Source organism: Pan paniscus, chromosome 9 (genome assembly GCF_029289425.2).
Source record: "Pan paniscus chromosome 9, NHGRI_mPanPan1-v2.0_pri, whole genome shotgun sequence".
Classification (NCBI taxonomy): Eukaryota; Metazoa; Chordata; class Mammalia; order Primates; family Hominidae; genus Pan; species Pan paniscus.
In genome coordinates, this window is record NC_073258.2 from 24,649,138 (window position 1) to 24,674,255 (window position 25,118).

Consider the following 25,118-nt stretch of genomic DNA (forward strand, 5'->3'; position numbering starts at 1 on the left):
ATATGTATATATAAGATGCTGAATCATTTAAACAGTGTTCTCATCTTTTCTATTTCAGGGTTTTCGGAGCTGCCATACTTCTTACCTCTACCCTAAATATGCTAATTCCATCAGCAGCCAGAGTGCATTATGGATGTGTCATCTTTGTCAGAATACTGCAGGGACTTGTTGAGGTATGTAACTTCAGGGTGAAGCCTTTTTAAGATTGGCATTTGGTTGAGAACCACCAGTTTATCTTTGTCTTTATCTGTAAATAAATATATTGTATTAGGTTGCATCTAAATAGAGTTAAAATAAAAAATGAAACACTGGAAATGTTAGACAGTCAGATATTTTGTCCATAAATGATATGAAACTATGAATGTCACTGCTTATCTCCTTCTCTCTAGAATTGAGTGGGATTAAAGAAATATTTTAATGCCTATTTGACTTTAAAAAAACAGGGACTTTTGTTAATGTGTCATGACAAGAATTTTAGAGTTTGTCCTTTGCTGGTGGTAACCATGAATTAATATCTTGGGAGTTTTATACTAAGTAAGTTCCTGATGGCCTTGAATCACGATATGAGTTTTCACTGAAATAGTTCATCGAATGCATTTTTGAGGCATCCAATTCTAATGATCAACTCTTGCTCCATCAGCCTGCAGACTTTGAAATAATTCCACTTAAAAACTCGAGTTCGGCTTACCAATTTCCCCTTCTCTTTCCATGGAGTATAATGGAAATAGATAAATAATGTAAAATATTAAGGCACTAAAAAAAAAAAAACCCTTTCTCATACTATGCAGTCATAAAAAGGAATGAGATCATGTCCTTTACAGAGACACAGATGGAGATGGAAGCCATTATCCTCAACAAAGTAATGTAGGAACAGAAAACCAAACACTGCATGTTGTCATTTATAAATGGGAGCTGAACAATGAGAACACATGGACACAGGGAGGGGAATGACACACACTGCAGCCTATTGGGGAAGGGCAGTGTAGGGAGAGCATTAGGGAAAAGAGCTAATGAATGCTGGGCTTAATACGTAGGTGATGGGTTGATAGGTCCAGTAAACCACCATGGCACACATTTACCTATGTGACAAACCTGCATATCCTGCACATGTACCCCAGAACTTAAAAAAATAATAATAATAAAAAACGAAACCAAAAAACCCGCTCTCCTTCCCCCCCCAAAAAAAAGATAGGTTCAAAATAATAGAAAAAGACTAATAATTTTAAAGGTCTTAAATTTTAGACACTGCTTTCAGGAAGTGTGAGCTCCAAGGATCTAAACTTCACTTTTCTCTGTATAGATATTTATATTTGGAATTTACTGAATTTAATGCCCTACAAAATGATCTCGCAAATTTTTTCAAACTGTTCAGAATTGCAGATAAATTGATTAATATACAGTCTTTTCTTTTACCTTAATCAGAAAAAAAGAAAATTGAGGTGGAAGGAAGTCTGAAGGGCAGGGAGGATTTGTACAGGATACTAAAAAGACTCTTGATCCTAAATGGTGACAGTGATGAGTATCTTCCCCCATCACAGGGTGTGACCTACCCAGCATGTCATGGGATATGGAGCAAATGGGCCCCACCTCTAGAGAGGAGTAGACTGGCAACCACCTCCTTTTGTGGTGAGTACTGTGTGCAGATGCAGCTATGGTGGCTAAAAGTTTAGGAACAACTTGAATAAGAATTGAAAATTTGGTAAACTCACCTGTAAAACCATCTGGGTTTTGTATGAACATCTGTGAGTGGTAAGGTTTTTGACCACCATTTCCATTTCTTTAGTTTTATTGTTTTGCTTAAATCTTCTATTTATTCTTGTGTTTGTATTTTTCTAGGAATTGATCCATTTCATCTAGGATTTCAAATATATTCATGGGTGGTTTTTATAATACTCTTATACTGCAGTCCATTTTTTTGAGAACCTCAGTATTTTTATTATACCTAGACACAAAGATATAAAAATACAAATTTTAAACACATTTACAGAGATAAAAACATAATTAGACTATGTATTTATTTTTACAAATAAATATTAAATTTACTTTGAACTCTGCCTGGGGTTAATATCTAACAGTTTCTCAGAATTTATATTTAATACAGCTATATGTTTGAATTATAGTGAATAAAATGCCTATAGAAAATAACTATTATAATTTAAATTAATTAAATTAATGTGATCTTTAAGTATTCTCCTAAGCACTGTTGCTATAATTTCCCATTCATTGGAACTTTTATTTTTGGGATCAAAACTGACCTTACTACTATTTTGGGAAATAGAATTAATGAACATGTATTAAAGCTTCAATCCCAGCTTTTGAAGTGTAGAGCTCTTTCTGCTAATCTGAAGCTACTTTTTGTTCGTTGCTAACTTTTAAAACATTTTAAGACAATCAGTTTAATTTAAGGTCATTTTGTGCCTTCAGAATGCACGTTTTACTCTTTCTACCAGAGCAGTAAGGCAAGAGAGCAATTCCCTTTCCAAATCAGATATTAGAACTGCTGTAAATAATGCTAGTAATAGGAAATTAAGGCTGCTGTGATTTTGCTGTATACTTAAGCCATAAGGTTAACAGTATTATTGCCTGTAGCATTTGAATTTACATGCATTTGGGTCTAAATCACAGGGCATAAATATTGCCATTTCTGTCTAGATGTCTAAGACCTTTTTTTTTTTTTTTGCAATTGCCTTTAATAACCCACTATGTAAAATTCAAAGAGTTATAAATTAGGTGATATTCACTAGAAAAGCTAATGAATGCTACCTATTATCATGAGAATTGTCAGTATGTTTTAAACTATTTTATGGGACAGCAAAGAAAACAAATTTGCCATAGGGGAAAAACGTGATAACTTACCTTGATGACATCTTCTGGCCATGCTTTGAGAACTGAAGCAATATGCCTTCAATCATGGATACTAACAAAGAGACCGCTGGCAGAGAAAAACAATTAAAATGAAGTCAGTAAAAGCTACACAAACCTGAAGCTGCACGAATTTGCTACAAGGAGATACATGCTTGAGGTGGCAAGAATAGATTTTAGGTGTCTGGTTAGTATTGCCATACTCTGTCCCAAGTCCAGCACACAGACATGCAGGACACATGCCAATCAGCATGCCAGGCAGCATGTCTCCATTATTATTTTTAAATCTCTGTTGTGTCTTGGGTAGGAGGTAGGTGTTATCCACTTGTGTAATCCCGTGTTCCTGTGTACGTATGTAGACATATATGTGTTTGGTGATGGAGGGTATGTGCATGGGTGTGAGGCCCATGTACCTGAGTGTTCCAGAGTCTGTGTGAATCAACAAAGGAATGTGAGATGATATCAATAATTTCTACTGATTTCACTCACCTTTCTCCCATTCTTCCTTACACTTTAGGTTCCTATGCCGGTGCTGTGATTGCAATGCCTTTAGCTGGCATTCTTGTGCAGTACACTGGCTGGTCTTCAGTGTTTTATGTCTACGGTATGTTATATTTCTATGCAATAGAGTTAAAGGAAATGTGCATAGGCTAAAAGAAAATGGTTGCAGACAATGAGATCAATCACTAAATACATTTATATGTTTACTTACTTATTTTCTTCTCTTAAGAATCCTTCGATTGTATTCTGAGAGGATTAGGAAAATATTTCATCTCTGTTATTTTTCTTAGATTGCTATTTCTTGTTTTAAAAAGCAACCACATTGCTGACAGGAACTTTGTCATTTAGTAAATCTATGTCCTTCATTATGAAAAAATATTAAATTAGCTCTTGATTAAAAGCTGATGAAGAGGAAAGAGTTAGGCAGCAGTCACCTCCCTTTGCTATTGCCTTTTGGTCATTTTCCTAATTCTGCCTCTTCAAGATTGAATGGGGGTGGAAAGCTGAAAGGGGGTGGTGGTGCTAAAGTGACTATTCAATTCCTTAATGAAATATCAGCAGTTAGCTGCTGTAGCAGCATATCTCAGTCCTCCAGAATTAAAGGCAATTAAGCCTCCACATTGAAATAAAATATGTAATCCTAAGTCTAAAACACTCTTGATATTCACTTTGTAACTATTTCAAAATATCCCTACAGTCTTTCTTTCTAAGAGGCACTTTTTAATGATGAGGAAAGGAAAAATAAAGGAAAGCTGGATCCCAACTGATATTGTCACTGATTAATATCATCTTTGGACATTGCCATGAGAATCTGAAATATTAATGAAGTCATGTGGTAGAACAGTATCTGGCTGCTTCTAAATTTGCCCTAATTCATTCCCATTTTGAAATGTTCTCATCAGAACAAATTATTATGCTTGTAGAAGGTTATTAAATGTCACTTATCATAGGGACTCTTTTTGTGGTTCAAAAGCCATGGATGGGTTTTTGGATCCATGAATGCCCTAAATTGCAAGTCATATAGGTATTCGTGAACATTTTTTTTTTTCTTAGGGAGATTTTTTAAAAATCAGATTTTAATTTATACTCTTCATTACATTTTCAAAGGAGTGCATAATTCAACAAGTTTAAAAGCACTTGTTTTATAGGATGTATTGTACAAGTTGGTATGGCTATCCAATTAAATACTATGTTTTGTGTCTTTGTCCATTACTTAATTGAAGATATGTGACCTTAAAGTAAGAATACAAATTTAAACAAGGCACTCATAAACAACCAATATCATTATTTCAAGTTATATCTCATTTGATATTTATCATTGAATGATACAAAAAGTAAACAGATAATCTGAAAATACCATATCATAGTACTTTCTTACTTGCTGTGTGTAACAATAATTTGGTCTGGAGTCACACATTCAGTTTTCGCGTTTTAAAGATTAAAGAGATAAGATCAGTATAGTGGGGTAAGTTAAAAAAGATAATACATATAAAGTAATTAGCAGCATATCTGGCACTTTAGGTGAATTCTGTTAGTGGTAATGATAATTATTATAAAATTACAATATCTCTCATTTTTTGAAAGCTTATTTTGTGCCATCCACTCTACTTCTTGATTTATATATTACCTCCTTTAACTTTTCTATATTCCCATAAAAATGAATTATTATCTCATTTTATAGTGGACATTTAGAGAGATTCAGTTACTGATTGGATCATATAGCAAATGAATGACACAGTCAGGATTTGAATCTGGGAGCTATATTCTGTAAACACTATATTATTCTGAATTTTTAAGCACTATCTGAACCTAAATCATGTTTACTGCCATGTTCAGTAGTTAAAAGGAACACAGCTTATCAGAAGCTATGTATGGTGTTAGGAAACCCTTCTTGGAGATTGAATAGGCCAAAGAAAAAGTGTTGTAGGGATCAGGAGCATTTAGATTGTTACCCAAGGGACAAACAGAACAGTGTGAGGGAAAAATGAAATGGCCAACTGCTGGGAAATTAGAATAAATCACTTGAGATTCTTGCTATTATTAATGCTTACAGATTTATATCACACAAAAAGGACATGTTTTAATGGTAAGAGTATTAAATAAAGAAGAAGATGAAAAAGGATTTACAGTTTAGAGCCTTGGAATTTATAACTTTTGTCTGCCCAAAGAAGGATCAATAGGCAATACTATGTGCTGAAAATAATATGGTATACAGTCACGTAAAGTGTCATTACCACATGAAGTACAGAGGCCCACTTTTTATGTAATGTAGCCACTCATGCTAAAATATTCTAGGTTTTATTTAATTGTCTGTTTGCCAGATCTGGAAGTGCTAACAGGAGAGGGAAAAGAGCAATTCTTTTCTCTGGAAATGCAACCACTTTTATATATTCTAGGCAGGCAATAAAGAAAAGAATTCGCCCCCAGAATAATTCTTTGAGGACAGGAATTTTGTTTTCTTCATTATATTTCTCTCACTTAACCAGAGTGCCTAGAATGCTAACTGCTAAGTATTGTCGGATGAATGAATACCTTCCAAACTACACCATTCTAATAATTATTTATGGCTTATTGTATATCAGTGCTATTTCATAGAGACAAGGAGATAAAACCACAGGACTGGCCTTTAAGAAGTTTGAAGCTTAATGGCAAAAGAGAAGAAAAGATAGCTAACGTCAGTTGGAGAAACATAAGCTTGAATTCTTCTTTCTAATAGAATATGTTTGTCTTGAGATGATTGCAGTTTTATTCCAGCACATCACTGTTAAATGGAAGTGACTTTCTCCTTCTGAACTGTTGCTTGCAGGAAGCTTTGGAATGGTCTGGTACATGTTTTGGCTTTTGGTGTCTTATGAAAGTCCTGCAAAGCATCCTACTATTACAGATGAAGAACGTAGGTACATAGAAGAAAGCATTGGAGAGAGTGCAAATCTTTTAGGTGCAATGGAAGTAAGAAATTTATTATGGTGTATATTCCTACCTTATTCCCATCTCGCCCCCATTGACCAACCAAACTATCTTACAAGTTCTTCCTCAGCAAAACTAATCTGGTATCAATCATAACGTCTTTTATTTTGGTCCATCCATATTCTCTGACTTAGGAATAATAGCTATTTCCTCCATCTGTCATTTATTTTTTTCCTTTATCCTTTCTTAAGCATTTAAAAATGTACACTGGGTGATAACTATGACTGCAAACCTAAACAATATTTTTAAACAGTTCAGTATGGTCTATATTTAAACAAATACAATAAATAGTTGTTCATTTTACGTTAAAAAATCCAAATCAGCCATGAAAAAGGCAATTTTTGGTTTGTTGAATACAGTAGTCCCCTCGCATCCTGAACAGATCTCTTCCAAGACCCCCCGGGTTGCTTAAAACTGTGACTAGTACCGAACCCTACATATAATGTTTTTCCTATACATACATACCTATGATAAAATTTAATGTATAAATTGGGTATAGTAAGTGATTGACCACAGTGACTAATGCTAAAATAGAATTATAACAATATACTGTAAGGAAACTTAAGTGAATGTGCCCCCCCCCACCCCGTAAAATATCTTATTGTACTGTACAACTAGTAACTGAAACCTCAGAAAGTGAAACCGCGGTTAAGGGAGGACTACTATATTCTAAATGTAAGTTTAATACATGTGTATTTATGTCATATGTAGTTTAGGAGATACTGAAGCATTAGAATGCCAATAATAGACAGCTGATACAAAAGAATTATAACATAATTTAATTATTTTATTGATAAAATATCATTATCTTTCAGGATTATTACTATGAATATCAAGCATTATAAAGACAATGTTGTGAAGCCCTTTTTTCTGATGATTTGATTTCTTCTGATTTACCTAAAAAAGAGAGAAAACGTAGTTCTATTTCAATAATGCAAATGTTTCATTCCATGTAACACTGATACATTGTACATAGTAATGAATACAAAAGCCACCTGATGTTATATTTTAAAAAGGTGGCTGGGCGCCATGGCTGGGCACGGTGGCTCACGCCTGTAATCCCAGCACTTTGGGAGGCCGAGGCGGGTGGATTGCCTGAGGTCAGGAGTTTGAGACCAGTCTGGCCAACATGGGAAACCCCGTCTCTACTAAAAATACAAAAATATTACCCGGGCCTGGTGGTGTGAGCCTGTAATCCCAGCCACTCGGAAGGCTAAGACAGAGGAATTGCTTGAACCAGGGAGGTGGAGGTTGCAGTGAGCTGAAATCACTCCACTGCACTCCAGCCTGGGCGACAAACAAGACTCCGTCTCAAAAAAAAAAAAAAAAAAAAGGAAAATACTGTTTAGTAAAATTAGTGTATTTAGACATATTGAGGCATTAGGCGATCTGATCAATGATAGTTTCCTTATGCTAAGAGCCGAAAGGTGTCATACACTAGTTGAAGAATCAATGCCCCTTACATATTATGCATTTGTTCTTTTAAAACAAACACCTCCTGCTCCCTAGTCTAGGTGTGTTTGATTCTAGCTCAGATTCTCTACTTCATTTGTTAGAGAATGCCTGTCTTTGACATCTCATCATAGGTTAAAAAAAAAAAAAAGTCTATCACCCATTATTGTTGAGCCAAATTGGCCCTTAATGAATAAGAAAAATCCCATATCATATATAATTCAGAAGTTAAACTTCAATGGTTTAAACAAATCTTTACTGTGTAGTTGTTCCATGAGTTAGCTTGGCATTAGAACTTTCCTCTTTGTGTTTCCTTCTATAAATAGACTAATAATTTCTTATGGTGGCTACTCAGAAGCAAGAGGTGATATGGGAGTGGGTGGAAGATTGGTAGTATGCACTGGTGCCCACTAGCTGCTGTTATTTTGAGCAGAAGTTCTGAGTTTAGCCTCGATTTCTAGCCCCAAATTAATGTGATCAGCCTATATCCTATTAATTCATTATGTTCTTTTATTTGCCAGTTCTTGAGAGGTCATATGTCTAGATTAGAAATAAATTTTAAAAATAATCAGAAATTCTGCCTAAGTAAAAACTAATTCCTACAAATGACCCCAGAAAGAACAGCAGGAGAATGAAAAAACAGCATAATCTTCAGCTCCCCACTTCCTATACCTCACTGCTTTTCTAAAGACAATATTTTACTTCTTACTGATGTTTCATATGTTCCTGTAGCTTCAAAGTAAATTTTAAAATGAGATTGTGTGGGAATAGAACTTGCATTTTAGTTAATTTGAACTTTTTTTATTGTGAGTGAATTTAATATACAGCAAAGGAGAAAGAGTACTGACAGGAATATCATATACTCGTCACATAGGTGTAACAATTATCGTCTTGTCATATTTATTTCACTTTTGTTTTGATGAACTATTTCAAAGTAAATAAAACATCAAAATACTTTATCCATAAATACTTCATATGTATATCTAGAAAAATGATATTCTCCCTCACTATCTCAGTACTACTATCACACTTAACATAATTAAAGACAATTCTGTATCATCATTTAACTCCTACATCATATTCAAATTTCTAATACCATCTATATTCTAATATCTAACCTATATTCAAATTTATTTTTAGCTATTTGTTTTGAATCTGAATTTGATCAAGAATCACACATTGCAACTTATTGCAAAGTCTTTTAAATCTGTTTTTCTTTAAAAATATATTTAAATATAGCATATGTACAGAAAAAAACACTAATAGTAAACAATCAGCTTGCTTAATTTTTATAAACTAAACATAAACAGGGAGTTCAATAAATAGAACATTATCAGAATACCACAATCTTCCCTTTAATCCGCCAACAATTTTTTAAGGTATAAGGTGAGATATTTTTCTATTGCTTTTGATGAAGTGCTTTACCATGTAAAGAATAAAGTTCTTAGGAAAGATGATCCTGGTATGAATGAAAGGATCTTTGCCCAACAGGGAAAAGTTCTTTTACTTTTAATAGTATTCTGGAGTCATTTCTTATGCTAACATAATACTATAATGCAGACATTTCTGTCTTCTGACATTTTTATTATCTTTGAAATAAGTGTACTCATCTGGAATTATTTTCCCAGAACATATTGATTTCTTTTTAAAAACTGTACTTTTGGAACCCATTTATGACACTGCCACTAAAATTTTTTATCCAAAGCCACAGAATTCATTACATAGTATTAGGACAGATTTTTGTTTTTGTTTGTTTCTTTTTTGTCTTGCATATATTTATGATCACCACATCATAACTTTCTACTGTGTTGCATTTAAAGTGATCTTTAAAGGGCTTAATTACAGCCACAACCAATACTAGCAATTATGAGGTTTTCCATTCAGGAATAATTGTTAAATCCACGTGAAAGGTGTTTGCTTCCTCTTTCAGTAATTTAGTTAGGTAAAGGATCCCAAGTTAGCTTTTAACAAAGTTATTTTAGGCTACTGTTTCCTCACCAAACAGTATTTTGGTGTTCAGAATAAAGTAATTGAGAAATAATTAGGGAATATGAGAGATATTTTAATGGCTAAAAATATTAGTCTTGGGGGAGAATATGTACTTGCTTACATTTTGGCATACACTGAAACTTTAAGTACAATTAGGTTTAATTTTTTAAAGGGGTCATATGCAAAGCTGAGCATATTTAGGTTGTTAATGTTGAATGCTTTGAATATTTTAAGTAACTAATTATGTGCCAAAGGTACGCTGGGGGTAGACAAATGCTTTCACCCAGCTGTTCTGAGTTTTATAGAACCTTGAACTCCAGTGTCACAGAATTTATAGTTATAGCTACTAGCTATCAAGAGAATTTATGATTGATTGATAGTAGAATAATTGACTTAGATTGATTGGTAGTCGAATAATTGATTTCAGGTAGGGTCTAGAATACTGTACTCTTAAGTTTTTGTATCTTTCTTTTCATGAATACATTGGATTTTCAACGTTTTAAATGAAATGTTTTGGATATCACAAGCTCACTGATGTGGCAGTGAGTTTTTGCTGAGATATGGTCTATCACCATTAAAAAAATAAAACAAATGGAAAAAAAAACCTTAAGAAACTAGGACCTATGCTTTTGGAATCAATTTTCTATAATTATGTAATCCTGCATATTCCTAAAGCTGGAACAATCTAATAAGTTGCAGTGATTGAGATCTTATTTTTTTCTCTTCCAATGATTATTTATGTAGCTAAGGTTAACTGGGTGGTTATAATTAATGCTTCACTACATCTTCCTACTTCCTACTTATGACCTGTCATATACATCCTGAAAGTGCAAAGCACCTATTATTCCCACTTAAGTTTGAAAATATTTACAATGGTCATAATGTCTCTCTTTTTGGAATTTCAGAAATTCAAGACTCCATGGAGGAAGTTTTTTACATCCATGCCGGTCTATGCAATAATTGTTGCAAACTTCTGCAGAAGCTGGACTTTTTATTTATTGCTTATTAGTCAGCCAGCATATTTTGAGGAAGTCTTTGGATTTGAAATTAGCAAGGTATGTAAAATGTATTCTTATATAAATTGTGGATTACCTGTGTATTTAAGTGAACACTAAATTCATTTGCAAAAATTTTTATCTTCTAATTTTCAGAGATTATTCATTTATTCATTAAACAAATAACTGCTAGGAAATAGAAGCAAAGTAAAATGTTTCATTGTCTACTGTATTCTGTTGTCTGCTAGAATTGCTCTCTGGTACTGAGAATACAGGCAAAACAAACCTAGTTTCTGCCTTCATGGAACTTAGAGCCCAGTTAGAGCGAGCAGCGGTGTAATCTTTTCCCTGTAAATAAACATAACTCCCTTTAAGTCTCAGCTCACAGACAATGTAACAAACAAAAAAGTATTCCATTCAAATAGAATTCTACTTACAAATTTCCAATCTAATTATTCTTCAATGCTCTTAGAACTCTTGTCCAGCTACAAGATATGAGGATTGTAAAAAGAAAATCTGAAAACACTCTTACATTTTGTCCATCCAATCTATTAATTTAACAAGTATTTGTTGAACACAATGTGCAGAACTTTATGTGAGATGCAGAAATAAAAACATGGTTTCTGTCCTCAAAATGCTCACAGCTTGGTGGTGTAAACGTGAAAGTAAGTTACCAATTAGAATACAGCATGCTAACTTCCACAGACATTTGTTCAGAGCTATGGGAATATAATCATTTTGAGATTTTCTATGAGGATAAAATGAACACAAAAATACTACTCTATATTTATATAGGAACTCGAAATTTAGAAACTACTCTCATATTCATGAACAACCTTTGTTGTTTGACCTGTTGAACAACAATCGTCATTTCTATTGAAATGATGGGGAAACAGAAACTAGAGAAAGCATTTAAATTGCTTAAAGCCACGCTAGTAATGCATGACAAAATCAAGTTTAGACAAAGATTCTTTGATTTCTGTTTAATTATCTTTACTATGCCATTCAAATTCAGGTAAATCATATATCCATTCAAGTATTTAGTGAGTGTCTGCTCAATGCCATCTCTGTGCCAAGCCCTTTGCTAAGTCCTGAATACATTGTCTGTGCTGGCAATGGTCTTGCTATCTCTCTTCATGTCATTACATAAGTCCAGCTGGGCTCGCTATTCATATTCTATCTCTACTTGAAAGACTATCTGAGACCTGGGACTGAAGAAAACCTCAGTTTAGGAGTAGCTATTCTAAGAGCTCTTTTGTAATTCCTGTTTCTAAGGAAACTGTTTCCTCCATCCCCGAGAAGAATGGCTGCTTTAGACAGAGGTCTTCTCTCTAGAGCTGATCAAACATTCCAGGGTAGCCTTTGGGAACTCTGAGAGGTGTTATACTTCTCAACAAAGGCTGCTGGAGGTGTGAGTCCATTTTCATAATCTAGGACAAATATGATACTGACAGGCTATTAATAAAGCCAGTTCTCGGGGGGAGAGTGAGGAAGCCAACTGATGTTAATGAAACTGTGTGGTCATTTTGGTCCTCTAGCTCCAATTAATTGAGAATGCTTGAGTAAAAGCAATGGTATTTTGCAAAAAGTAATTATAAATCAACCAGCAGATGGGTTGATTTATTTCATTCATTAGTTATATTTTTAAATAAAATTGTGGATAAATTCACACACACAGATTGGTCTTCAGATACTAATTAGTTTAAAAAATTCTGACTTAGCTGAAAAAATTGTATAGGAGATGATGGAGAACATAGGGAATTTGCTTTGGGTCTAGACTGACATGGCTTCAAATCTAAGTTCTACAACAAAGTATTGGTATATAATCTTGGGCAGCGTTTTGAATAATTATCAGCTTCAATTTTCTTATCTCTAAATAATGGTATTAACTTAATACCATTAAATGATAATGATATTATTTAAGAAGTGCAGCCAAATTTAGGTGAAGTAAGTAAAATATTTACATGGAGGGTCATTCTCTGCAACTTTAGTTAAATTGGGTATCCTACAGAAAAAAATATGAGTGCAGTGGCTTAACCTTCATTCTAAGTATACTGACTTAGTTCAGACAGCACCGTATATATAAATAAAATTGTAACATAGATTTTATATCAGTTAACTATATGTTAATTGTATTAGTTAACTGAGATATACATATATATCATTATATATTGGCATAGGCTAATACAATATATATCAGGTAAATACTTTTTTCATTTTTTAAAACAAGTATATATATATATATACACATACACATATATATATAATTTAATATATTATATCAGCCTATGCTTATATGTAACATATTCAGGCCCTTGAAAATGGCATATCAGCAGGTCAGTGCTAGGATTAACCAGCAATTTGAAAGGTCAGATTATAAGGGCAAGCCAAATGAGAATAGACATCCATTCCTTTTGAGCTTCCTATTTAGGGGAGGAGAAGAACAGTGTTGGCTGGTTGTGCTTTGCTGCTATTTCTGAACAAGACATGGATCAGATAGGAAGACATACGATCTAGACTATGACCCAGAAAATCTAAAAGAAGGATGAGGCAAAAATCTAATTACCTGGAGTTTCTATGAAGAATAGATCAATTATAAGCTCAAAAACATTTATCCTAGCCTTGCAAAACCTTAAAATAATAAGCAAACTTGTATGTAATTGACATGAATGATCTTTAGGAAGGTTTTGATCATTTTGATGATGTGTCAAGTGATTACTCATGATAAGTCCCCAAAAGCCAAGAAGACCACTGAATAGCTCAAAAACTTTTGAAACCTCTTTGGCTCTTTTGAGGTCAAATACAGAGTATATCCACATATTGTTTAAGAAAATAGGAGAGTCAATACCCTTAAATGTTAAATCAGTATGCTAAAATAGTCTAAAACTTGTCTCATTAACCCGGTAGATTGTTAGCACCTTGCATTTTCCATAGTGCTTTGCACACCCTTTGCTGAAAGTGTGAAAAAATAACCATAGCTTTGTTCCTTTCTTATCCAAAGTAGTCAAAATGATTGTTCAAATAGATAGTAAATAACAGAGGATTTTCAATTAAAAAACTTTTCAGATGTATTAAATACTGGGTCAAAATGCAAGTCGTTTGTGTGGACTTAGGCAATGTGGTTACTCCCAAACTTTTAGCCTGCCTTTATAAATGCCAAAAATATGCCATGTAATTCTATACAAATCCTAACATAGTGTCTTTCAGAATGTTTTTGTTGTTATTCAAAGGTTTCTTTCTACACATTGACTGCTTGAAATATATTTACTCCATATTAAGAATAAAAAGCCCTGTACTTTTCTCAGGATGCTAGTCTCAAAAGTGATAATGATTTTTTTTTTCTAATGTCAGTTTACCTGACATCTTTATTTAGGTACCTGTTGAGCCCCTGCTACATACCAAGTTTTGTACTAGACTCAGCACATTAATATATATTGTCTGATTTTATTTGATTTTTTCCTTCTCATGGCAGTGGTGCTAAGAATAAAGGCCCAGTCTTTCAACTCACGTAGAACTGATTCAAAACTTGGCTCTCACAATCACTTAAGTCTTCTGACTCTAAATTTTTTTTATTTAATAAGAACACTATTAAAATCATCCATCTGGGATGGAAGAGATCATTATATAGCCTGAACAGTTAACCTACTGTGGAATCATTTACTGTCTCAATTAATTATTACAACTCAAATCCATGATTGTGATACCTTACTATACACCAGTGTAAAATAAATTGGAATCTTTGTCTCAAACCTTCGATAATCTAATTGGAAAGACATACTTAAACACAAATTATGAATGCCATCTGCCAACAATTGTTCTTCAAAGTATACTTGGTAAAAAAACTTCCTTAAGTGTTTACATTCAAAGTTTATTAAGTCCACATATGTGGTAATACATAATTCAAATGCATTTTATGTATACTTACTGTCCCCATAATGCTTAGAACACAGTGCTTTGTGTGTAAGTAATGGTAAAAATATGTGTTTAACTGATCTTGGTGCGTAAAGTTTTAAATTAGGCTATTTAGCATGAAATTAATTCAGAAACTATATGCCACCATACAAAAATGTGATCAAGTATTGATATTTGACACAGAAAATACTTAAAATTGAAGAAATTATCTGCATTACCTGGGATCTTACTCTATAGAAATTATGTCTGTGCTATAAAACTCATGATATATATATTTAAAGTGCAAATATGCATTTTTCCCATATGAATTAAACATGAATTTAAAATACAGCTTCTTCAGGATGTGACAAATGTATTTTTCCTCTCTCTCTCTCTCACCACTTTTCCTCTCTTTCACTAAGGTTGTATTTGTGCAAACACATTTAACAATATCAGAAGAGTTGATTCATACTCAAAATTTACTGATGCATTACATGGCAAAAAAAAAAATTACCTTCTAAAGGAATCCAAGTAAATTTAGCTTTTCTAATTTATTCTGTGGAAGGCATTACTTTTTCTAGGAATGAGTAAGTGATCATTTGGAAAGAGTATTTTTCCTTCCTTTGTCCATAAAGATGTGATGACAGATTCAGAAACAAAGGCCATTAAATTGCCCATATTATTTATGGTTATGTCTATTTCTCTCCCTTCTTGTTTTTCATCAGGTTGGTATGCTATCTGCTGTGCCACACTTAGTAATGACAATTATTGTGCCTATTGGGGGACAAATTGCAGATTTTCTAAGAAGCAAGCAGATTCTTTCAACTACGACAGTGAGAAAGATCATGAATTGTGGTGGTAAGTACATAAGTGGCACTAAGGACATGTTTTTAGTTCAATCAGTTTAACCTACATGAGAGAATAACTTTTTCTACACATATCAAATTACTTAGATGCAGTTACATTTGTGCCTTCATTATTCACTTAAAATAACTTCCTCATATTACATCAAAGTTTTCATAACTCCTAGTTTTATGTAACTGCTTAATAATGCCATTTGTGGCCAGGCACGGTGGCTCATGCCTGTAATTCCAGCACTTTGGGAGGCCAAGGTGGGTGGATCACGAGGTCAGGAGTTCAAGACCAGCCTGGCCAATATAGTGAAACCCCATCTCGACTAAAAACACAAAAAATTAGCTGGGCATGGTGGTGAGTGGCTGTAAGTCCAGCTGCTTGGGAGGCTGAGGCAGGAGAATTGCTTGAACCTTGGAGGCAGAGGTTGCAGTGAGCCGAGATCACACCATTGCACTCCAGCCTGGGTGAAAAGAGTGAAACTCCGTCTCAAAAAATAAAAATAAAAATAAATAAATAATAATGCCATTTGTATTTATTGTAACTAACTCACCTCTTCCAATCATTGAAACTTTAGGTTGTTTTGGATGTTTTTCTTTGTTTGTTTTTGTGTTTTTGAGATGGAGTTTTGCTCTTGTTGCCCAGGCAGGAGTGCGATGGCATGATCTCGGCTCACCACAACCCCCGCCTCCCGGGTTCAAGCGATTCTCTTGCCTCAGCCTCCCAAGTAGCTGGGTTTACAGGCATGTGCCACCACGCCCAGCTAATTTTGTATTTTTAGTAGAGACTGGGTTTCTCCATGTTGGTCAGACTGGCCTCGAACTCCTGACCTAGGGTGATCCGCCCGCCTCGGCCTCTCAAAGTTCTGGGATTACAGGCATGAGCCACCGCATCTGGCCTGGATGTTTTTATTAAACACAAGGAAAGCTTCATGAATCTCTAGGATAAATTATTATTATTATTATTATTATTATTATTATTATTATTAGTTTTGAAGATAGACTCTCTGAAGTGGAATTTCTAGGTCAATAAGTTGGAACATTTTTAGCAGTTTTGGCTCATTGGTAAAATTTCAAAAATTTCTGAAGAATTTCTATGTGTTTGCTTCTGAAGGTTTTGGCATGGAAGCCACACTGCTCCTGGTTGTTGGCTATTCTCATACTAGAGGGGTAGCAATCTCATTCTTGGTACTTGCAGTGGGATTCAGTGGATTTGCTATATCTGGTAAGATATAATTTTTTTTCTTTGTACTTGGGACATTCTGATTTTGACTGCTGATAGAAGACACATACATATATCTTTTTATAGATATCTTCATATATATCTTTTATATGTTGAATAATAGTCAAATATTTCCACTAGAAAATGAAAAAAATAAAATATTGAGAAAACATTTAGATTTGTTAATACTCAATTTCCTCCTGGACTGCCTTTTGTTGTTGTTGTTAAGAAAACATTACCTCTTCTCTGTGGAGTGAACATCACATATTAAGTATTAGATAAGAATTCATACCTCATTCTATTCTCATTATATCCCAGAGAGAAATTATCACAAAGTAATTAAGCACGTGTTCTGTACCCAGTATATTTTAAGGAGTTGTGATGTGTGGTTCTATAGGTATTTACTTCTAAGACGTTTAGGATGCCCTGAGTCAAAACTTATGTGTGTATTTCAGGTTTCAATGTTAACCACTTGGATATCGCTCCAAGATATGCCAGTATCTTAATGGGCATTTCGAATGGTGTTGGCACATTGTCAGGAATGGTTTGTCCTATCATTGTTGGTGCAATGACAAAGAATAAGGTAAGATGGTCAAAACAGATGTTTAGTCATAGAAGACAGTTTCTCAAAATGATAATCTTTTTGGAAAATAGTTAAAATATTATCCTTAGCATTTTCTTTCTTGTCCAGTCACCACATCTCTGAGTGGGAAATATAAATGAGGCTCAGAATACAGTATCTTTTTAAGAATTCCAAGAAAGTCCATTTCCCTAACCAATAAGCAATATGTTTCTCAACCCTTTTTAATAATTCTAATACCCCTGATGTGATAAAAACCCCTTTTGTCTCTAGCTTATTAAAATACTCAAGCAGATGTCTTCTGAGCTTTGTTTGTAAACCTCAATTCAGACTCCTCTGCAGTTGTCCAAGGAAAAATATTATCATCAGCTATTTGTACTTATATGTGTATGCAGAGCTTTAAAATTCTGGTTTACTACAAGTAAAGAAACAAAGGAAATGGAATAAAAAGATAAGTAAATCAATGGAAAAGAAAAGAGATTATGAATATTTTAAAAATCAGCAGGCCATAGATATATTTGGAATTTTATTTCTAAACTTTTAGATTTAAAACATTAAATAATAAAAGTAATAGTATTACAGAAGTGTTATATAGAGTGTTTGCTTTACATAATCAGGACATGGATTTTTCCCAAATATAGTGTTTTATGAAAACTCAGTGGTGGTGCATTCAGAGAAGATGTTAGGCGTTTAAATCATGGGGAGTCAGTTCTCACAGTGCTGCTTTTTGTCACTGCAGTCACGTGAAGAGTGGCAGTATGTCTTCCTGATCGCTGCCCTAGTCCACTATGGTGGAGTTATATTTTATGCAATATTTGCCTCAGGAGAGAAACAAGCCTGGGCAGACCCGGAGGAAACAAGTGAAGAAAAATGTGGATTTATTCATGAAGATGAACTCGATGAAGAAACAGGGGACATTACTCAAAATTATATAAATTATGGTACCACCAAGTCTTATGGTGCCACAACACAGGCCAATGGAGGTTGGCCTAGTGGTTGGGAAAAGAAAGAGGAATTTGTACAAGGAGAAGTACAAGACTCACATAGCTATAAGGACCGAGTTGATTATTCATAACAAAACTAATTACTGGATTTATTTTTAGTGTTTGTGATTAAATTCATTGTGATTGCACAAAAATTTTAAAAACACATGATGTAAACTTGCAAGCGTATCAACCAGGCAAGTCTTGCTGTAAAAATGAAAACAAAACAAACCCATGAGGTTACCATCAAGTGCAATCTGTAAAATTGTGAAGTTCCATCATTTCCATTCAAGTCATCCATTCTTGCATTTGTGACTTAAAGGTTGACTGGTCAAAATTGTAGAAACAAGCAGTTACACATTGGATTCATATGAGCTGAAACTCATCACTATTTACTAAAGCACAACATCTCATCCTACAAAAGTTAAGAAGCCAAAGCTACTTGATCATGCAAAACGCACTTATATATTTGTTACACTGTATTGCAAGATAGCACACAGAAGTTGGCTGCGTCAAGTAGAGGCGACATTTATTAAGTGAAAATCATGGAGTTGGGGTATCTCTCAATTAAAGAAATACATTGTGAACTATCAGCTACAAAGTTGTACTGAATAACTATTAGAATTGCATAATGTGAGATATTTTGTTAGTCCTCAAAAGGAATATCTTGCAGTGTTTTCTATGAAATGCTTGGGCACAAACACTTATTTCTGTGAAAGAGAACATGTAAGTTGAGGGGTATGCTTCATGTTCTTCCATCCATTTACCTAACAGTATGAAACAGTTCACATTTCAATAAAATCAAACTTTTCATGTAGCATATCACATAACTTTTTTGCAAAAAATATAAAAAGAAATAAACTTCAATGTATTTTTTATTACAACTTTGTACTGGTTGTAACTTGCATTAGAAAAAAAAAGAGATATATACACCACAAAGAATCTAATAAGAAATTTATTATGGAGATATAGCCCTTAAAATGCAATATTAAGAACAAAGAAATAGAAAATGGTTTAGATATCCTTCTTCCTTCATAATTAAATACTATATGAAACTTGTGCCACAGAGCTATATATAATATGAAAAGATTAACTTCATAGAGATATTGTAAGTAGGTAATTTTATTATTTAAAGTCCTATTAAGAAATATTTGTCTTAAATATATAGGACAATACATTATATTAAAATGGTCTCTCTCTATATATATCTGTATATCTTATACATGTCCATACACAGAAACATAATAAACAATCTTCACACGAAACCAAAAATAGCATACACCTAATGTTGGGTTAGGGAATTGCAATTTCTACTTTCATAGAGTCATAGAATTTTAGGTGGGGAAGAGGCATTTTGCTTGTCATTTCTTAATATAACTCAACAAGAATTGCAACATTTGTGTACCAAGCAATAAGTGCAATGCATAAAATTTCCTGTATGTATATTACCTTCATTTTGCTTGTAGTAGCTGTTTGGGTGGTTGGAATGATTTTATTTTTCTTTTAAAAAAGCTAACATCAGACCCCTTTATAGTGTCCTAAAATTATGATAATACATTTCCCAATTCAACTCAAAATATTATTGGTGTATTTTGTCTATTCTGGATATTTGATCTGTTCAATGTACTGTGCTAGTGACTGGAGGCCCTGCTACTGCAAATATAAAACATAAAGTTCGTTTAAAAAAATGCAAATCGTTCTTTACCTTAAGAAAAAAAAATACCCTTTGCTTTGTGCCTCAAAGTGATGTAATGTGATCACAGCTTTTGTTGTGTTGAATGAAAATATGTGGACTGTCATTTTGTTGCAGCAAAAAAGTGTTAATAAAATGCTCTATTTATCCTTTTTAAAAAAGCAGTGCATTAATCATACATTAATTTGGATTTATTTAGTATTTAGCTTTAATGTGAATTTAGCTGGTGGAGGCCCCAATGAAGCCAAATCTAGGCTTCAAGAACAACAAAACCTTTTGAGCCATTGGGGATCTAATGAAAGAACACGGCATTCTTTAGATTGTGTGGAATGTGGTTCCATAGAATTTTAAATCAATAAAAAGGTCTCTGAGTCAAACTCCAGATTTCAATGAGTTTTCTCACAACTGCTGCTAAGTTTAAAGAAGAATTTAGGAAAAAACTAAAAACAGGTCACATCAATATTACCACCTAATTTTAATTGCACACATACCCTGTGCTAGGTAACTGTCCTAGTCATTTTTTGATATGGATCTCATGTAACTACACAGTGGCCATCCAAAGTAGGTGCTCTTTTTTATTCCCAGCTTGTAAATGAAGAAACAGAAATTCAGAAGGTTTGGATAGCTTTATCAAGCTAAAATGGTATAATGACATTATATTATAATGTTTCAGCCAAACCAATTAGCAGTAAGCAGGCTTTATCAAGGCAGCCAAAAGAATGTCTTTGTCACTGGAATGGAAATAATTTAGCTCAGATTCCCTATCTTATAGATATGTAAAAGACAATAGGGGTAAATATGTATAGAATCTATGTATAGAATCTATAAAATATAAGACTCATAGAACTTTACTGCCCAGAGGATTTAGGAGATGATTTAGTTGATATCTGTTGTTGAATGAATGAGAACACTGAAGGCCAATGAAAGGAACAGACTTGATCAAGGGACACAGAGATTGTTATGGAATTGGAAAGAAATTTTGATGATTAGCTGTGCATTTATTTTTATTTTCTCTTTAAAGAAGGTTTCCATTTGAATTAATTAAATGACCATTTATTGCTTCTACCACTACTCCCATGTCCACCACTCACATCTTCCAATCTTCTGCATAAAGAAACGATGGCCAGAGACCCAGCCTAGTTCTTAAGGAGGCTCACAGGCCATTCTCTGCAGAACTTGGTAATAGGAATAAAAATGACTTGAATTTAACACTATATAATTTCTCCAATTCCATAACAAAAAGTTTACATTTCTCATAAGAAAATTGTTCTTACCTGGGAGAGATGGAGTATGCCTGTAGTCCCAGCTACTCCTGAGGCTGAGATAGAAAGATCACTGGAGCCCAGGAAGTGCAGGCTGTAACACACTATGTTTGTGTCTGTGAATGGTCACTGCACTCCAGCCTGGGCAACAGAATGACACCCATCTCTAAAAAAAATTGTTCTAATGATGTCTCCAAATATTACCACCAGCCACATTCATTTTCTCATCTCTCAACCCTAAAAATTCATTGTCCCCTTCTCCTCTTCCTCTGCCTTTTTTTCTCAATTTCCTCCCATTATCATATGTGTCTTTTTTTTGCAGTTTGCAAAATGCTTTCCTATGAATTGCCACATTTTGTCTTCAATCTGCCTTTTAAAATTAAAAGGCCAAGTATCATTATTGGTATTTCTATTTTCCATGTAAGGAAGGCAGGTCTAAAAGAGTGTAGTAAACTTCCTAAAGATTCCCCAGCAAAGATAGAACTAGAATATCGACTATCTGGCCACAGCAAAAGAGCATTTTCTTTTTACTTTTAAGTCATTTTATTACTTTTCTGATTATAAATGTAGTATTTGGAGAGTAGGGGAGCTTCATTAGGTGTAGGACAGCATTAAAATCAATGAAAATAAAGTAATCAATAATTATTCTACCCAGGGATAAGCACTGTTAACATTTCGAGAATCCTTTCTGTGAAAAACACACATAAAACTTACATTCTATTAATTAAATACTATTACGTATTATTTAGTTTGCAAGTTCAAAATTATACTTGATTTACTATTGATACCTAATGTTCATTTAACAGTAGAGCCTGTTCATTTTCTTATTTGAATAATAAAGTTCTATAATCTAATATTCGATTATTTAATAAGAACTATACTTCATCTATCTATCCCATACCTTATTTATGAACATTTTAGTTATTTCCAATATTGGCTGCTATAATCAGTGGTGTTATGAATATCTTTGTGTTATCATCTTTGCACCCTTTTACCTTTATAATGTATGGACCCTTTTGGGAAATGCAAAGTGACATATACACATCTTAAACCTCTATAACCATGATGGATAATCAAGTTAACATCAGTGGTTTATTATTTCTGTATTTATCTACAGGAAATACTACTGGCAAATTGTATTTTCTGGGGTTCACTTACTAATTGATTTGTTCAACTCAATAAATGTTTTTTAATCACTCATGCTATGTGAGGCACTGAGGATTCACGGGTGAGAAGATGACCCAGTCTCTGAGGCATTTATTTACGTGGCCCCTAGTTGCCCAGCAAGACCACACAAATGTGACTGAGAGAAGCTTCTGGACACAGGGCCCTAAGTAACAACTCTGAAAAAGGAATTTTCTTAAACTTCCATACTCCTGAAGATGAATTGCCTTCAAGTTGCTCCCCATAGCAAATTGATTGATTGATTGATCATAGTTTCAGGTAAGGAAGCTTCTCTCAGCCTCAGAAAGCCTCATGCTGCAGGAAGTCTAGGTCATGGGAGATATCAGCATCTAGTGTCTCCAATACCTGAATCTCTGTGGAAGAAGAGATGGTCTAAACTTTTAAGTGTGTTTTCTAGTTCTTCAAATTTCTTTTTGTTGTGTTCCTTTTCTGGGCTTCTCATGAGCTGTAAATTTTCCCTTTCCATTTCTTCCTTCATCTACTCTCAGTTTTAACCACAAATAGAGACTACTAAGATTTAATTCTTTTGGTAGTGATATAATTAGCAGGGACTTTAATTTTTTTTCTTTCTATCTTCATTCAAGAACTCAGACCTGAATTTTCATTCAGCTACTGTCAAAAACACCTTATTTGTAAAGGTTTGTCTAACACTGTTCAGTCCCTTAAAGTGTTCAAGCTTCGCCAAGGTTTTCCCTAAATGCAGCCAGGCATCTAAAAATTGCATTATCTGGATGTTTAATCCTGACCCCTGCCCATATTCAGCATCATTGATTGAATGAAACCCTTAGCTTTCACCAAGAGCAAGCAAAATGAAGAAATCTCTTCAGTCTTGTTAAACTACATTTGAGGACGTGTTTTATCACTTTGCCCAATGTGCATTAGATAAAGATCCTTGCCTTTCTAATAGTTTGAGGAATGCTTTTTGTGTTGCACTCGTGTGCTGTCAACAATTAGACATGAAAGACATGAAGCTGGTCATGTTTCCTTCTTTGTTTCTTCTAGGGAGCTCCAAGATACACTTTTTGACTCGGTTGTTATTTGTTATCTTCCTTCCTCATTTACATTTGGTTTCTGTCTTTTACTGTTTCCTTGTTTAGGTGGTATTTACCTTTGATTTAATTTTAAAAAGACCATGTGAATGAGGTATTCAAGAATGATTATAATAATAATATAAATAATTTTATAGGGCTTTTGAAATGCTAGCCACAGTTCTCAGTTACACACACACACATATACACACACACATATGTATATGTATATATGTGTGTGTATATGTGTGTGTGTGTATATATATATACTTGCTTTTTTTGTATATATATACAAAAACACACATATATATATATATATATATATATATATATATATATATATATATATACTTGCTTAATCTTTACAAAAACCCTTTGCGGTAGGTACTATTGTAAACTTCATTTTATAAATAAAGGAACTCAGGCACAGAGAAGTTAAGGTACTTGTCCAAGGTCACAGAGCTAAAATGTAAAGTTTGAATGTGAACGCAAGCCATCTGGCTTCGTATCCTAAACTCTTTATCACTACAGTCCATTGTATCTGATTAGTTGTGTGACTTTTAGAAGTTCCTTAATTTGGCCGGGCGCGGTGGCTCACGCCTGTAATCTCTGCACTTTGGGAGGCTGAGGCGGGTGGATCACGAGGTCAGGAGATCGAGACCATCCTGGCTAACACGGTGAAACCCCGTTAGCCGGGCGCGGTGACGGGCGCCTGTAGTCCCAGCTACTCGGGAGGCTGAGGCAGGAGAATGGGGTGAACCCGGGAGGCAGAGCTTGCAGTGAGCCGAGATAGCGCCACTGCACTCCAGCCTCGGCGACAGAGTGAGACTCCGTCTCAAAAAAAAAGAAGTTCCTTAATTTATCCGAGCCTTGCTTTTTCATCCATAATATGGTACTTTAATACCCAATTAGTGGTTAGTTTTTGACTAAATCAAATAGTATGACATGCTTAACACAGCACCCTGTGTGTTAACAGTGTAATAAATGCTTAATGTATGTAAACATGTAAGTGTTTAACAAATGTCATTTCTCTGCACCCTTTCCTTATGATGCTAAGTAAATATAAGGTATGAACTCTTCAAGTATGATTACAATGTCAGATCCATCACAATGGACCATTTTGGAAACTCTCTTGAGGTATTTTTATTTTTAACACTACTAAGTAACTCAGATTGGTTACCTAAATTACTTTTCTATTTATATTTTATAAATTTTATATGACATGAAACAAATACAGAACAATAGGCACTATAAACCACAACACTTGATTTTTTTTTTTTTTTTTTTTTTTTTTTTTGCTGAAGCCAGAAAGCATGAAAGAAAGTTCAAATTTGGCCTTTTTTCAATTTGAAAGAATATCTGAAGCAAAGAATAAAATATCAATATTTCTTTATTCTGGGAATCCACATATCTATTTTTATTATATTTTATGCTACTTTTCTGTGTTTCAAAATACAAAACCCAGCAAACCAGATATAGTCTTATTGCTCTCCAGTCTTTTATTTTTAATCTCTGTGCTGCCAATTAAGACATTGCCATGATCTTCAAGAACATTTGACAGTTTTCTGGAGCCATAAATTTTAAAGCATTGGCAGAATGTTTTCATTTTATTAAAAAAGGTAAAAAAAGGAGTTATACACATTTTTGAACAGGTTTA

General features: G+C 33.9%; 1 protein-coding gene across 1 annotated transcript in view; it reads left to right on the forward strand.

The window, feature by feature from the left end:
• The window catches only part of SLC17A6 (solute carrier family 17 member 6), a 41,455-nt gene extending 21,308 nt beyond the window's left edge, over positions 1–20,147 (forward strand). Inside the window, exons 4-12 of the mRNA XM_003830451.6 lie at positions 59–173; positions 1,539–1,626; positions 3,380–3,466; positions 6,170–6,312; positions 10,677–10,826; positions 15,383–15,515; positions 16,623–16,733; positions 17,186–17,313; positions 18,050–20,147. Coding sequence (XP_003830499.2) covers positions 59–173; positions 1,539–1,626; positions 3,380–3,466; positions 6,170–6,312; positions 10,677–10,826; positions 15,383–15,515; positions 16,623–16,733; positions 17,186–17,313; positions 18,050–18,385 — 1,291 coding nt within the window. The 3' untranslated portion in view covers positions 18,386–20,147. The remainder of the gene's footprint in view (positions 1–58; positions 174–1,538; positions 1,627–3,379; positions 3,467–6,169; positions 6,313–10,676; positions 10,827–15,382; positions 15,516–16,622; positions 16,734–17,185; positions 17,314–18,049) is intronic.
• Positions 20,148–25,118: the final 4,971 nt, after the last annotated feature.